The sequence below is a fragment of the Panthera leo genome, chromosome D3 (assembly GCF_018350215.1).
Source record: "Panthera leo isolate Ple1 chromosome D3, P.leo_Ple1_pat1.1, whole genome shotgun sequence".
NCBI lineage: Eukaryota > Metazoa > Chordata > Mammalia > Carnivora > Felidae > Panthera > Panthera leo.
In genome coordinates, this window is record NC_056690.1 from 26,816,748 (window position 1) to 26,831,955 (window position 15,208).

Consider the following 15,208-nt stretch of genomic DNA (forward strand, 5'->3'; position numbering starts at 1 on the left):
CTCCGAGCCATCAGCACAGAGCCCAATGCGGGGCTCGAACTCTCGAACCGCGAGATCATGACCCAAGCCTAAGTCGGATGTTTAACTGACTGAGCCACCCCGGCGCCCCAACATTGTGAGTTCTAAGGGCTCTGGGGACACGCACGGCACCTGCTACCATCCGGGGCAGATGAAAGACGTCCAGACTGAGGGCTGCAGAGAGGAGCAGGTGACCCCAGGGAGTGGGGAGTTGGGGGGTGATGGGTTCTCTGAGGCTCGCCAGTGCTGGGGCCCTAGGAGAATGCCCACAGAGCCTGCGGCCCAGCTCCCAAGAGTTCTTGGGTTCCAGTCCTGCCTCCATGAGCCCCGCTCACCCCCAGCTCCCCTTTTTCGCATGAAGCCCTTTTTGCAGCTCGGATTCTCACCACGCAGCCCGGTTGCCTTATTTCCTTGTTTGCCCTGGCATCCTTAGGATGAACCCCATTACTGAGTTATTTGACTACACCTACCTCTCCATTAAACAGATAAAGTGATTTCTTGACCCTCAGGCTCACTCTCTTGTCACCGAGAGATACTCTTACTTCACTGTCCCTCTCAGGTCCTGTCCCTGCACAAGCTAGGATTTGAGTCTGAGCCTTTTGGAGTTAGACAAGCCTGAGGTCAAATCTCGGCTCTGTCCCTCCCTGGCTGTGCGACCCCGGCAGCCGGCTCTCCCTCTCTGAGCTTCCCAGGCCGTTTAGGAGGATTGAATGCCTTAGAGGAAAGATGCCCTGGCGTACTTGGTGGAAAAGCAAGTCCTCCTTGGCACAATTAGTGGGGGACCGAAGCACTGGACAGTCACTTGGAAGTCAGTGACCTCCTGGGTTCCCCTTGGACTGGGGTCTGGCGGCACCCCACCTCTAGAGTCAGCCCCTGCTACAGACCCTGGGGTCGAGCCCAGGCTGAGGGAGGGAGGGACCCACTGAGCCAGCACTGAGTTAGCCCCCTTGCGAGCCCTCCTCTGACCCCTTCACCTGGGAGCTGGTTACGTACGGGCCTTCTCGGTGTTAGCTGAGACCAGTCACAGACTGGCCCAACGCCTAGAACACAGTAGGTGCTCAATAAATGGCAGCCACCTCCCCAGCCAGCAGCTACAGCAGCAGGAAGGGCTTCAGTTTGGCCAGCCACAGCACGGACAGTCGACAGCTTTGGAGGCAGACGTGAACTTGAGTCCTAATTCCACCACTCTGAAGTTCTGGCACCCCGGGGCAATTTGCTTCAGCGCTCTGGGCCTCAGTTTCTCTCTCTGCCCACAGGGATGGGTGTCTCCTATCAGTAGGTTAGAGATGATAACATAAAGCCCTTGGTGATGTGCTCAGCCCGTGGTGTTGGAGACAAGAGGCTGGTGGCTTTTATTACTGTTGTTGCCGCTGGTTTTTTTTTCCTCTGCTGTGTGTCCCTGCCCCTGACGGACAGGTCGCAGTGTATGGGGCTCAGGGGAGGATGTCCCAGAGTCAGCACACAGAGAACAGACCTCAGCTCTGACACTTCTGGTATGTGCGACCCCAGGAAGGTGACGCTGCTTCTCTAAGCCTCGGTTGCCTCATCTGTGAAATGGGGTGAAGAACTGGGCTGGCCTGTCAAGGTCATTCTTAGGGCTCAGTGATTCAGATGACGTCTGGCATTCAGCGAGGACTCATTTATAAAGCAAAACAAGGCCTCTGTCCGCGAGAGGGACGAGGGGGCGGGTCTTGGGGGGCATATGGGGGACAAGGGGGGGTGCTGCCATCCTCACGTAGCGGGAGTCAACCCCGCCTTTTGTCTGCCTGGTTGCTGGGTGCCCCTCACCCTCCACCCGGAGCCTGGCGCCCCACCCAGCTCTCCCCTGCACACCAAAGTAAAAAATAATTCAAGGTGATTTCTCGGCTGTGCATATATGTTTTTTAAACATGCAAGCAGAGGTAAGTGACAATTGCTGTATTCTTTTCAGCGCCTTCCCTGAGGCCCCCTCAGTCCTCCCACATACCAGCTGCATCAGCCATGGGCAGGCCGCAGGTGGCTGGGAGGGGCTCTGGGCACAACAGGGGAACAAAGTCAGGGAGACATGCAGGGCTGGCTCATGGAGGTGGGAAGGTCCAGGGCGGGTCCCCGGGACTGCAGGAAGCCAGCTGTCACCTGACTGGCAGAGGGGACACTCCCTTCTCTTCTCACTGGGGCCAGAGACGCCCATGGATCCCCGGCACTGCCACAGCACCCCCCTCTGGCCAGATGAAGGCACTGAGGCTCCAAGCAGTGACAGGTAGGAGGTGGGATAGGTTCTCAGGAGACCTCTGGGAGGTTCACAGGGCTGCCGATGCAGGGAAAAGACAGAGTCAGGGAGGCCACACCACCAGAGCTCAGCCAGGGGTGTCCCGGCTGGTGTCCCTGGGTCCCCCCTTGGCCCCATGGTCTACACTCTGTGCCACAGCCAGAGTGATCCTGTTAAATCGTGTCTTGCCTCGCTCAGACTCTCCATGGCTCCCACCTCCCTCAGAGAAGAGTCTGTGCAGCCCTAACTGCCCTGGCCCCACACCCTCTCTGACCACTCCCCCTCTCTACTGCTTACTCCTTTTCAGACCTACTGGCCATGTCTTTGCCATGTCTCTATCACCCAGTCACACTCCTGCTTGGGACCTTCACACCCATTATTTCTCTGCCTAGAATGTTCTCATGGTTTATTCAAGTCTCAACTCCAGTGTCACCTCCTCAGAGCAGAGTTCTCTGACCCCACTCATTACCTCCTATCATAATATTGCACTTCCTTGTCTATAGCATTTGCTAACTCCTAACATTATATTTGAAATCTACTTGTTTATTTATGTAAATAAATAAGAGGCCCACTGTCTCTCTCCTCGAAAGTGAACCCCATGAGGGAGGGACTTTGTTTTGTTCCCTGCTGTGTCCTCAGGCCTTGGACAGGGCTGGCATTTGCTGAATAAATTAATGAAAACAGACATGGCAGATAGAGAGATGAAGGGGGACATGATGGATAAATGGATGGATGGGATAAAGGAAGGGTGGATGCAAGGATGGATGGATGGATGGATGATGGATGGATGGATGGATGGGAGAGAGGTAGGATGGATAGATCAATGGGAGAATGGATGGAAAGAACTGATGGATGAATGGATGGAAAGACGGATAGAAAGAGGGGTAGATTGGAGGAAGGATGGATGAATAGGATGGATGGATGGATGGATGGATGGATGGATGGATAGTTGGATGGATGGATGGATGGATGGATGGATGGATAAATGGATGGATGGATGGATGGATGGACGGATGGACAGATGGATGGATAAATGGATGGATGGATGGATGAATAGATGAATGGATGGACGGATGGATGGATAGATAAATGGATGGATGGATGGATGGATGGATGGACAGATGGATGGACGGATGGATGGACAGATGGATGGATAAATGGATGGATGGATGGATGGATGGATGGATGGATGAATAGATGGATGGATGGATGGATGGATGGATGGATGGATAGATAAATGGATGGATGGATGGATGGATGGATGGACAGATGGATGGATAAATGGATGGATGGATGGATGGATGGATGGATGGATGGATCTACAGATCCATAAATAAATGGGACAGATAAATAAATGGGTAAGTAGATGGATGATGAGTGGATGGATGGATGGATGGATGGGAGAGAGGTAAGATGATGGATCAGTGGGAGAATGGATGAAAAGAACTGATGGATGAATGGATGGAAAGATGGATAGAAAGAGGGGTAGATTGAAGGAAGGATGGATGAATAGGATGGATGGATGGATGGATGGATGGACGGATGGACAGACGGACTGACAGATGGAAACACAGACAGGAAAACAGACACAAGATCAGTGCAAGTTGTGCATGTGACTTTGTCTAAAAGGACTAGAGCCTGGGGGTGAGCCCAGCTCACAGCCGACCTTGGGGACTCTCAGAACCCTAAAGCCCCAGCCCCCTCAAGAAGTGACGCAGAGGAACATGGCAGGTGGGGGACCGGCCCCAGGCTTTATTGAGTAGATTCCGGGGAAGGGGGGACAGGCAGACCATCACCCTGGCCCTGGAGCCTCCTCTTCTTGCCTCTGCTGCCCCCCAGGGCGGGCCTGGGCCACTGGGGCCTGGGTGCCCTTCAGCTGCTGAGGAAGCAGCCCCGCTTGTGCCACTTCTGGTCCCGGATGCGGCGCACAGACTGCAGCTGCGGCTGGTTGGCGTCCCACTCGTTCCAGTGGCGGTACTCACCCCGCTCGAACACATATTGGCGCCCACGGTAGCCGGGGAACTCGTAGCCAACCCACCTGCCGGGTACCAAGGTTGCGGTAAGGACAGTCAGCCTCCTGCCTCCAGCCAGACCGAGGCTTTGAAAGCCGGCATCTGACCACGCTCTCTGCCTGCCTAAATTCCTCCCAGGCTCCCCAGTGCCCTCCGGATGAATTCAAACTCCCTACCCTGCTCACAGGTCCTTCACCAAACATCTCAACATGCCTTCTCCACACCCCATACTCCAACCTCTCTCATACTACTTTCCTTGAAACGGAGTGTCTCTGAACCTTTACACATGCTTTTCCTTACGCCTGGAACACTCTTCCTTGCCTCATCCATATCCCTCTCCCCTTTCATTCATCTTTACGTCTCGATTTCTATGTCTCCTCCTCCAGGAAAGCCCTTGCTGACGTCCCCAGGCTGAATCAGAGAGCCCCTGTGAGTCTCCCATCGCAATCCTGGTCACAATAAATTGTGAATACCTGTCTCCTTGTCTGTCTCCCCAGCAGACTAAAATTCTTGAGGGCAGAGGCTGTGTAATTCTTGTTGCCCCCATATTCTACACATAGAAATGCTCAGCACAAAGTTGTTGAATAAATTACTATCAGGGAGTAGTGGCACCTTTTAAGGCTCAACCCCAGATCCCAAGCCCAAAGAGATGTAGTCACTGACAAAGGGAAAATGATTCTAAGATTGCATTAACAGAGATATTAAGCCTAGAAGGAGGGAGGTGATGTACTACGCACTCTCCTGTATACTATTCAGGTCATATCTAGAGAACCACTATGTCACTTCTCACCCGGGTAAGAAGGGCAAGGACTGTGAAAGGAAACAAACAAACAAAAATGCCCCTGAGGATCAGTTCAAGGGCCTGGGGAGGTTTGGCAAAGGAGTGAAGACCTAGATAGGGACAGGTAAGAGCAACAGATTTCACTTGATTAAAAAATAAAGATAAAACTTCCTACAAGTCAAAGCTTCCTGGATATCTAATGGTTATGGAGGGTGAACAATTAGCCATTCCCATCATGGGGCCCCCCCACCCCCCGCCATGCCTGGAGAGGCAGGGAGCGTCAGGAAACACAGTGAACAGAGATTCTATTTAAAGCCAGAGGGCGGGGCAGGGCAGGAGTGGGGGGTTGGGTCCCTTACGTCCCGTTGATGGCCCGGATGCTCGCCACGCGGTCCTGGAAGCCATGCGCCCAGAGGCTGGGCACGTCGTCATCCACTATCTCCATCTTGCGGCCGCTGAAAGCTGGGTTCTCAAACAGGTGCAGCTTGTGATCCGGGCCATCCTGGGGGCGAGATCACGTGGTGAGCCGGCGGCCCCTCCCACGCTCAGAACAGGGCTTCTGAGACATGGGAAAGAATCCAGTCACAACAGAATAACGCCTACTCCCGAGCGCCCCCTGCCCGAGGGAGGGAGGCGATTCAGGAGATGCCTGCAGGAGGGACGGGAGGCTAGGGAGGTTCCTCCAGAGCCAGCCTCCTTGGGAATCTTAGAGCCAGGGAGCCATGAAGCCGAGAGTGGGCCTTGGGGCTCCTATTAAAACTCCCATCATTTAGCAGCTAGGGAAACCGAGGCACAGAAAGGCCGGAAGGAGATAAAAATCAGTAACGCAGGAGGATTCCCTCTTGACTAAACCACGTTCTGACTGTGGTCTTCTTAGCTTTCTTCCCACTGTAGCATCAGTGACTGTGACAAGAAGAAAGGGCTGGAGCAGCCACGGAGGGTGGGTGGAGCGGGGGGGGGGGGGGGGGGCAGAGCAACATTTAAGAGTGTCGCTGTGGATCGAGTCCCTTCCAGGTGTCTGAGGAAGGCAGGTGGAGAACCCGAGCTGCTTTGCAATTACTTTCTGAAGTTACTTTCCGGGATGCGTTGCTTTAAGGACAATGCTGGTCTGGGACTGGACCGTGTGGCTCCTGATTTTAACAGGGTTACAGAGGGAAGTGTCAGTGCTGTGCTGGCGAAGTCAAGATGTGAATCCTGGTGTCCCAGTCCCCAGGCCAGTGGCCACTGGACCGTAGCCAGCTGCTTCTCAGCCCGCACAACCTTTTAGGTCAGAAATGAAGACGGCCCTTCCCCAGCCAGGTCCGTACCAGCCTGGCCCCCAGCTAAGCTTGCACAGTGAGCCTGCCTGACCCAGCTCCCAGCCGGTCCTGCTTCTAGGAGCTCCCCCAAATGGGCAGGAGCTGTACTCACGATTTGCAGGGGCCGGAGGGACAGGAGGCTGTCGCTGTGGTGGCTGTTGGACCAGGCGTCCCAGCGAGGGTAATCCCCCTTCTCCAGGACAAACTGCTCGCCACGGAAGGCCCTGCGTTCGAACGCCAGCCACCTGTAGGAGGAAACCGGCCTGGACCCGCGTCTCCTGAGGGAAGGGCCCCCAAAGCTGCTGACCTTCGACCTTGAGCCCTCCCTCCAGCCCTACCACTGATCCCTGGTCCAGGTATGAAAGGAGCTCCCGGAACATACTGGCCGCTGAGACTGAGCCAGAAAACCATCCTGGGAAATAGTGTAAAGAATCTGTTTTATGTGCAGCCTTTGTGTAGGTGCTCAGGAAACTTCTTAGCACAATGCCTGGCACCTAGTAGGTAATCCAAAGATAATTCCTCTCCTTTCTCCACCTCTTCCTCATTATTATTGTTATTATATTGTTATTTATATGCACGTTTCCATTCATTTTCACAGACACTCTCTCTGAAGCACGTGCCAGTGTTATCCCCATTTGACAGATGGGAAAACTGAGGCCAGAGATGGGAAGGGAGTCGCCTAAGACCCCACAGCAGACCTAGACCTGGAACCCGGACCTCCTGACCCCCGGAAGGCTCGGGGCTGTGAGGAGGGGGCTGGGGGCCCAGGTACTCACGGCCCAGACTCCACTTGGATGGAGCCCACCTTCTCCAGCAGGCTCTCCGTCAGGTTGGGGCACTCAGCCGAGAGCTCGCACCGCTTGCCCTGGAAGTTCTCCATTTCGTATACGATCACCTGAAAGGGCAGCATCCTGAGCATCCCAGGGGCGTGGAGCTCCCAGGGCCACCCCTTTATCCCCTCCCTCTGCAGGGTCCTCCTTGGGGCAGGGCCAGGAGGACCATCCCTCCGTTCCATCTGCTCTGCCTTGGACGCGCTGGGATCCAGCATCGACTGCAGGCTTGCACTGCCCCCTCGTGGCCACACACGGGAATGTCTCCAGGAATCTCAAACCAGGATTGCAGCTACTATCTGACCCCAAACTAACAGGGTGAAATGACCCAGGGGAAGGAAATGAAGCCGCTTATGGTTAGGAGGGAATGTGGGCCCCGTTTTAAACTTTTCAAGAGAGGCCAGAAATCTGTATTTTCCTTAACGTGAAATTTCCCTGTGCCAACGAAGGAAACAGCAGCTCGCAACGTCTGAGTTGACCTTCACCTGTCCCACGCCCAGAGAGGAAGAGACTGCAAAGGAAGAGGAAGGTTTTGCCTCTCTTATCCACCTAGAAGCACAAGCTGTCTTTGCAGAAGGCCCCTGAGTTACATCTGTTCTGGTCATTTTATAGAAGGCTCAGAAAGGGTACATCACTTGTCCTGGGCTGCACAGCAAGTTAGGCAGAGGAACCAGGATTCGGTAAGTCGGTTGGCTCTTTTCTCCTGCACGCTGCTATGGACGAGGCCCACGGAGCCAGGAAGGGCCTGTGGTGGCATCTGCCTTCCAGGCGGGCACTGCCTCTGCGGCTTTGCAAAGGCCTTTAGAAGTCCCTAGACCAACCCTGTGGTCCCCCCAATCCCAAGAGGAGGAAGGCCTCTTTTCTTCTCTTCCACTCTCTTTAAAGCCACCAGCACAGGGCACTTGGGTGGCTCAGTGGGTTAAGCGTCCGGCTTCGGCTCGGGTCATGATCTCACGGTTCGTGAGTTCGAGTCCCGCATCGGACTCCGTGCTGACAGCTCGGAGCCTGGAAGCCTGCTTCGGATTCTGTGTCTTCCTCTCTCTCTGACCCTCCCCCGTTCATGCTCTGTCTCTCTCAAAAATGAATGAACATTAAAAAAAAAAAAAAAATGAAAGCCACCAGCACATCCTCAGAACTGCCCCCACCCACAGTTATCCCTTTAGTCAACCTATCCTCCAACCCCATCTCAGGTTAAAGCCCCCAGGGAGGCTCAGAGAGGGGAGAGCCAACAAATTCCAGCCGTCGGAATTCTCCTTAGCTGGCCAGGGCAATGGCTTTTACATTTAGCTCTAGCGCCGGCTCAGGGGGCCGAGACAGCGAGCATTGTTCCATTTTCCAGATGGGGCTGTTGAGGCCCAGAGGAGCCAGAGAACTGGACTGAGGTCAGGCAGGAGAGTCCGAGCCATGTCTCCTGAAACCCCTGGGCCTCTGTGCCCCACTGAGACAGGCTGCGTGTGTCCAGTTCCGTTCTCCAGATGAGGACACAGGAGAGAGGGTGCAGTAAAGGCGTGAAGGGAGTGTCTTTCTGGCCCCCGATGGCTGGCAGGGGTTTCTCTTTCTGGAGGCCGGCTGCCTGCTGGGGAAGCTGACCCTGAGGCCCAAGAGCAGCCCCAGGCCCGGAGCCGCTGGGACCCCTTCCCGCCCCGTACCTTGTAGCTGCCCCCAAGGCCGCCGTGGCTCTTGCCCGCTGCAGCTTGCTCGGGTGCGCCATGCTGTTCCGCCATCTCGCCAGGAACGCGTCTGGCTCCAAGCAAAGGAAAGTGAGTCACGGGGTGCACCGGGACGAACGAGGTACGGATGAGATTGAGGTCGAAGATGAGCTACAGAACCTTTTGCTGCTTTGGAGGACGTGGTCGTGACTCACTGCACTGGGTCATTCAGTCATTCGACAAACATTCACTGAGCACCTGTCATGGGTCACAGGACTGGGCCTGGCCCCGAAGCGCGTCCCCCTTCCCCCTCCCCAACTACTCCCCAAAACAGGGTTCTTCAAGCTCTGTGTAGGCACACCACCTCCGGACCCTGGCCAGAGGGTGGGCTTCCGCGGGGTTTCTCTACAGGGATCTCTCCCACCTCCATGCTCTGGGCTACGGTCTTCTGTTCATTCGTTACTCTGTTCACCAAAGATTCCAGGAGCACCTGCTCGGTGCCTGGCCTGGGGCTGGGTAACCCGGATGAACGGCAGACTACAGACTGGTGGGAGACGGGCAGACAGAGCGATATCCAGAGAATGCACGATGCAGGACCAGATCCCGGGACACCTGCTCTGGCCCAGTTTCCAGACGTTTGGTGATTTATTCCATATGCATTTATGGAGCACTTACTGTGTACCAGCCACTTAAAGACACAGACACAGACAGACTGTTCCCTGCATCCCTGTGGGGACCGTGACACAACACACAGGCCCCACAGTAGTCACGTGGGAGGATTCTCATGATTGTCCCGCGACACACACAGGGGACTGTTCTCCAGTTTATCAGCACACACACATGCACGCAACTTGCACACACATAAGCTCCCGTGGTCCTTGTACACAGTCACATGACACTCACTGTACACGACGGCCCCCCCCCACCTCTCTCTCTCTCACACACACACACACACACACACACATACACACACCGTGCCCATCTCAGACGTCCGTAGTGGTCCACAAGGCACACACATCTACACCCCGCACCTGAGTGCCCCCCACCATGGCCCCAGCGCCCCCACTGCTGGCGGGTGCAGCTGCAGGGCCCATATGCTCTGGACACAGGCCCAGGGATGCATATCCTACAGGATGCTTGTCCTGTCTATGCCTGGCCTCAGCAGGTCACAGGGCCTGGCCCAGCTCAGGGAGGACCCTCAGGGTCCTTGGCAGCCCCCAATTTGTTCACCCCCCTTCCTCAGCTGCGCTTAGGAGGAAGCCTAAGCACATGCCCGGGGACTCTTCCCTGGCCACCTCCCTCTGATATCAGTTGGGCTTGGTGGCTGGATCGGCTCCTCCCTCTTGGCTCCAGCCTTTAAGTGAATCCCCGGTTTGTGCAGGGGCCAGCCGTGCATGCCCCAGGGAGATCCCCAAAGGTCTGGGCCTGCCGGGGCAGCTCTCGCCTCCCCTCCCCTGCCCATCCCAGAATGAACCTGCTGCTGTAGCCTCAGGAAGAACAGAGGGGCCAGCACCGTCTGCAGACTCAGTCTGCCTTTGCTCGGAGCGTCCTATTTATGGGCGCTTTTCGACAGCCCAGCACATCCCAGCCTGCTGAGGCAGCGCCCCGTCCACCCGATTCCGTTCGGGCCATTTCACTCCAATAGTGGGCCCAGGGAGGCCCCAGTGCCTGTGTCCTCCGCCATGGCCCCTGATGGCTTCCTGGGGGCAGACGGACCTCATCAGCTTTGTTGGAAGCCTGACAGCGCCAACGGGCGGGCATCGGGGTGTAAAGCTCTTCAGTGCCCCCCAACTCCCTTTCTTTGGCTTCCTGGAGCCACCACCTTCCTAATCCGCTAAGTGACATTTTTGGAATGATACCAGTTCTTAAAGCAAGGGGCCCCGGAATCAATTTTCCCATGTGTCATTACGGCCTAAATTTTAAGTCAGGTTATCCTAAACATAACCCCCAAATTGGGTGTCCACGGGATGCTGTAACAGACCCAACAAAGATTTATTTTCTCCATATAGAGGCATGTATGGCTAACAGCTACCATTTATTGAAGATCTACTATGTGCAAGGCTATGTGCCAACTTCATGAACATTATGTTTAATCTTCACCCAGCCTGCCTGCTTTCTTCCTTCCTTCCTTCCTTCCTTCCTTCTTTCCTTCCTCCCTCCCTTCCCTCCTTCTTTTCTTCCTTCCTTCCTCCCTTCCTTCCTTCTTTCCTTCCTCCCTTCCTTCCTTCCTTCCTTCTTTCCTTCCTTCCTTCTTTCCTTCCTTCCTTCCTTCTTTGAGAGAGGGGTAGAGGAGGGGGCAGAGGGAGAGAGAGAATCTTAAGCAGGTTCCCTGCTTGACACAGAGCCCGATATGGGGCTTGATCCCACAGCCCTGGGATCATGACCTGAGCCGAAATCAAGAGTCAGATGCTTAACCAACTGAGCCCCCCAGGTGCACCCCCCACCCAAACCTCTTTAGGGAAGGAATTATGATCCCCATTTTATAGATGATTCAGAAACTAAGTTCAGAGAGGTGAAGTCACTTACCCAGAAGCACACAGCAGAGAGGTGGAGAGGCTGGCTTGACCCAGGGCCCAGATCTTAGCCTCAATAGAAATAAAGGCAGTCATGATTGTTACCTTATTTATGACCCCCAAAAAAGCCCCCCCAAAACAAACAAACAAAAAAATGAAACAAAACCCAAAGAGAAAAACAGAAGCCAAAAACAAACCCAAACCAAAACCCTAGGCCCACACATTTTTAAAGTATGATTAATGATGGTTGGGAGACTAAAATGAGGAGAGGGCCAAGGAGTGAATTGTTAGGAAACAGGGGTTGGTTTTGTTATTTTTGGCTAAAATCCTCAAGTTAGCCTAGAGCCCAGTGACCCCGCGTCTCTGGAGATGCTGATGGAATGCTCGGTGGCAGCTGCAGCTGGCCTCTGGAAGCAGGTGACCTCGGGGGCGCTGCTGGAGGTCAGAGCCACATCTGCAAATGGACAGCCACGGAGAGATCATGAAGCAAGACACTCAGACTGGGGCTTTCCTGCTTCTGTCCGTGGAGGATCCTTCTGGGCAGTTCAAACCAAGGGACTACTTCCTGCTGGCCATCGTGGGACCCAGAGCTGGTTTTGCCCCCTTAACTTGGGATGCAGTCACCACCTGCTAGGGATCTAGGGGGGAAGGTCTAAGGGGGATCTGGTGTGACTTCCTCCCATCCGATCCTTTAGGATCTCTGGATCCTAAAAGGACCTGCTGTGTGGCCCAACACTTTCACATGCCACGTTTCCTCAGCCTAAAGTTTCTCAGTATCGGGACTATTGCCATCGGAGGCCAGTTAATTCTTGGTGGTGGGGGGAGCCGTCCTGTGCCCTGTGAGATATTGATCCGCACCCCTGGCCTCTACCCATTAGATGCTAGAAGCACCTCCCGTCCCTCTTTGTAATAACCAAGAATGTCCCCTGTCTTTGCCAGGTGTCATCTGGGGGCCGCTGTCCACCCAGTTGAGGACCACTGGCTTAAACTCTTGCCCGCTAATGCCACTATCAGCACTCCCACAGCCGGGAGGAGGCAGAACGAGGATTCAACCCCACGTTGAATGGAAATCCTGCTTTGTCTCCACGGGTCCCCTTTCCCGGGACCTCAGCTCCCCCCCTTCCTGCCGGTGGCCCCCAGCTCAGCACAGACAACAGACCGACTCAGCTGGTGCATGCATGGGAGAGTCCATTCATCTGCACACTGACACACGGAGCTCTCCAGTGCAACTTGCATCGAAGCTTTATTTGCTATTTTCATAGTCTGAATGCAACATCTTTGTACATGCAAAGGTCATCCTATTTAATGGCAGTTGGCCAGATTCCCAACTGCTCTTCTGTGCGTATGAAACCTCTTTACAGTTACAAAATATAAAAGCACTTGTAGATATCCAATACTCTGTGAGGTCCAGGAAGCCCCCATTTGTTTTAACGTTAAAAATATAGGTTTTTCTAGATGAATTCTCAGTCACGCGATTAGAGACTCTTTTTGGGATTGGATAAAGTACCTGTCGTCCACCTTCTGTTCAGAACCCCTAGAGCTTGTGAATTCATAAGGCAATTGCAAGAACACCAGCAGGCAGGTTTAACTTACCTATACACAGGACTGGAGTTTCTTTCCTACCGTGACTCAAATATCTCAGGAAGGGACCCAGAAGAAAGGCTAGGAAAATATATAGCGGATTTATATATATTTCCACTCCCTCCATCTTACAAAGTGTTTTGAGGATCAGATCCATCGGGGAAGTACATCGTTTCTAGGATATTAGTATGATTTAGGAAACAGCACAGTACAAAATTATCTTCCATAACACAATATATTATTTTTGAGCCCCCTATTTACAGGATGTATAAGGCTATGTGAAATGAGACCAGTAAAAAGCTCAAATTGTTCTTTAGACAACAGCAATTTTTTTTTTGTAGGCGTGACACCACTGGAGATTGTCAAAAAAAGGGGCCAGTTGGATTCATAGAGGGAGATGGTCCGGCACCAGGTTGGACAGTGACTATTTAAGAAGATTCGGGGAGAAGCCGATTGATTTTAAGGGTTAGCTCTCCAGGAACCTGAGGCTGAGTCTGCAGAACCCAGATTTCTGCACCCCTCCCCACAGGAATCAATCCAAACATAAGAAAGCAAATTCTAGACGGGTGGGATGGTGGGAACCAAAGGACAGAGGCTGGCGAACACCTGTCACACTCGCATACTGACTGGCTTTCTATGTGGCCCTACATTTCCAGAACCTCAGCTTGCCCAGAATCCCAGTGGGGTTGACTCATAGCACAGCAGAGCCCGGAACCATGGCTTCCTAGGTGGGTGTAACCCAAGGTGGACTCCCTTCCACATGTGGAGTGGGTCCTACCTCTTCCAGGTGGCTCCCTCCAGGTCAGTGCCGTCCCTCCCACCCCACGGAACCATGGTGCCATGGGAGTTTTGCTTCCATGTTTAATACATGGTGGTGGAAGAAAGGCACAATTGAGGCTGTAGGTTTCTCCATTACGGTGGTGACTTTGCCACGGCGTGAATTAAGGGGGGGAGGGTATCCCCCAATGGACAGAGATCTTCTCCTGCCTCTACTTCTCCCCTCGGGCTCACCCTGAAATTCTAGGGACAGGAACCTAGCTTCCTGTGTTAAGGGACAGGATTATGGGGCAGGGGGAAACACAAGGATTGAGGGGGAAGAAACAGAAACTGATGAGGGAGAGGCAGGCCTGCCAGCATTCTCCTTGGGAGGGACACTGTCTTCTGTGCAGGCCCGAGTCACCTGTGAGAAAGTGTTTAGTTTGGGAGGCGATCTGGCCATGTGCCTGTGGGTTTTCAGCTTTGTGATTATGCCTAGCTCCTGGGGCAATCTGGGGGTGTTGTGACAAAGACATGTACAAGCATAAATGGATGAGGCAGTTCACAGCACCGGGTGGGAGCAGCTGAGCTCTCCTGTGGGGAAAGCACATCAAGGGTTTCCCCCCAATACCTTGCGCAGCCCCTAAACTCTGGGACCTCAGACCTGTGCCTGTTTCTATTCTCGCTCCTTAGCAATGCCTAGAGTTGGCCTCACTTCCCAGGACACATAAAGGGAAACACATTTGTCTCACAACAGATGGCTTGTCCCCCTGGAAAAACTCCCCATCTCATTGTCCTTTTCCTGAATCCTGGACAACCTGAGGCTGTCAGGTCAGTGTCATTCAAAACCCCCAACATCGAAACAACGCAAGCCTTTGAGTTCACGAGAATTTGTCTGATGGCACCAAGGAATTCCCCACAACACTGATTTTTGAGGTCTCACCATGGGATTTCACAAGCCAAAGGCCTCTGTTTCATTAGGCAAAAGACCATGAAGAAGGGGACCCACTGGAGGGGAGAAACACACAGACTCGATCAAAAGACCAGCCATCAAAATGCTGACATGCAAAGGGTGTGTGTGTGTGTGTGTGTGTGTGTGTAGACAGAGGGAGAGACTGTGCGTACATAGGGTTTTGTGTTCAGTATAAGGCTCTCATTTAAGGAGAGCCAAAGGCCCCCAGGAAGGCGGTTGGATGAGGGCAGGTGACTTGATTGCATACAAATGGTTAAGGCATATTAAGTTAGTTTTAGAAGACACAGATATCCAAAGGTGGCCCAGGCAAACTCAAGAAACTAGCATACAGCTGTCCACTTAATGCCAGAGCTCACTCAGTTTAGAAAGAGGAGAAAACCAATGACACACGTGCCCAGCTATTTGCAAAAGTTCCAAAGCATCAGTCACTTCTAACATCATTGGGCTGGTCATAGTGGGATCCAGAGCTCATGGGGAGCCTGCAGAGAGACGGTGGCTCCTGACCCCCTGTGATGGTCGTTTGTACAGTGGAGAGGTGAGGCTGCTCTA

The 15,208-nt window shown here is 53.7% G+C and overlaps 1 protein-coding gene across 1 annotated transcript; it reads right to left on the bottom strand.

The window, feature by feature from the left end:
* Nucleotides 1–4,086: 4,086 nt before the first annotated feature.
* On the bottom strand, nucleotides 4,087–8,911 carry CRYBB3 (crystallin beta B3). The gene is made up of 5 exons (XM_042910836.1): nucleotides 8,837–8,911; nucleotides 7,134–7,252; nucleotides 6,470–6,602; nucleotides 5,419–5,561; nucleotides 4,087–4,304 (listed from the first exon to the last, which is right to left on the bottom strand). The coding sequence occupies exons 1-5, from the start codon at nucleotides 8,909–8,911 to the stop codon at nucleotides 4,139–4,141; spliced, it is 636 nt and encodes a 211-aa protein (XP_042766770.1). The 3' UTR covers nucleotides 4,087–4,138.
* Between the last annotated feature and the right edge of the window lie 6,297 nt (nucleotides 8,912–15,208).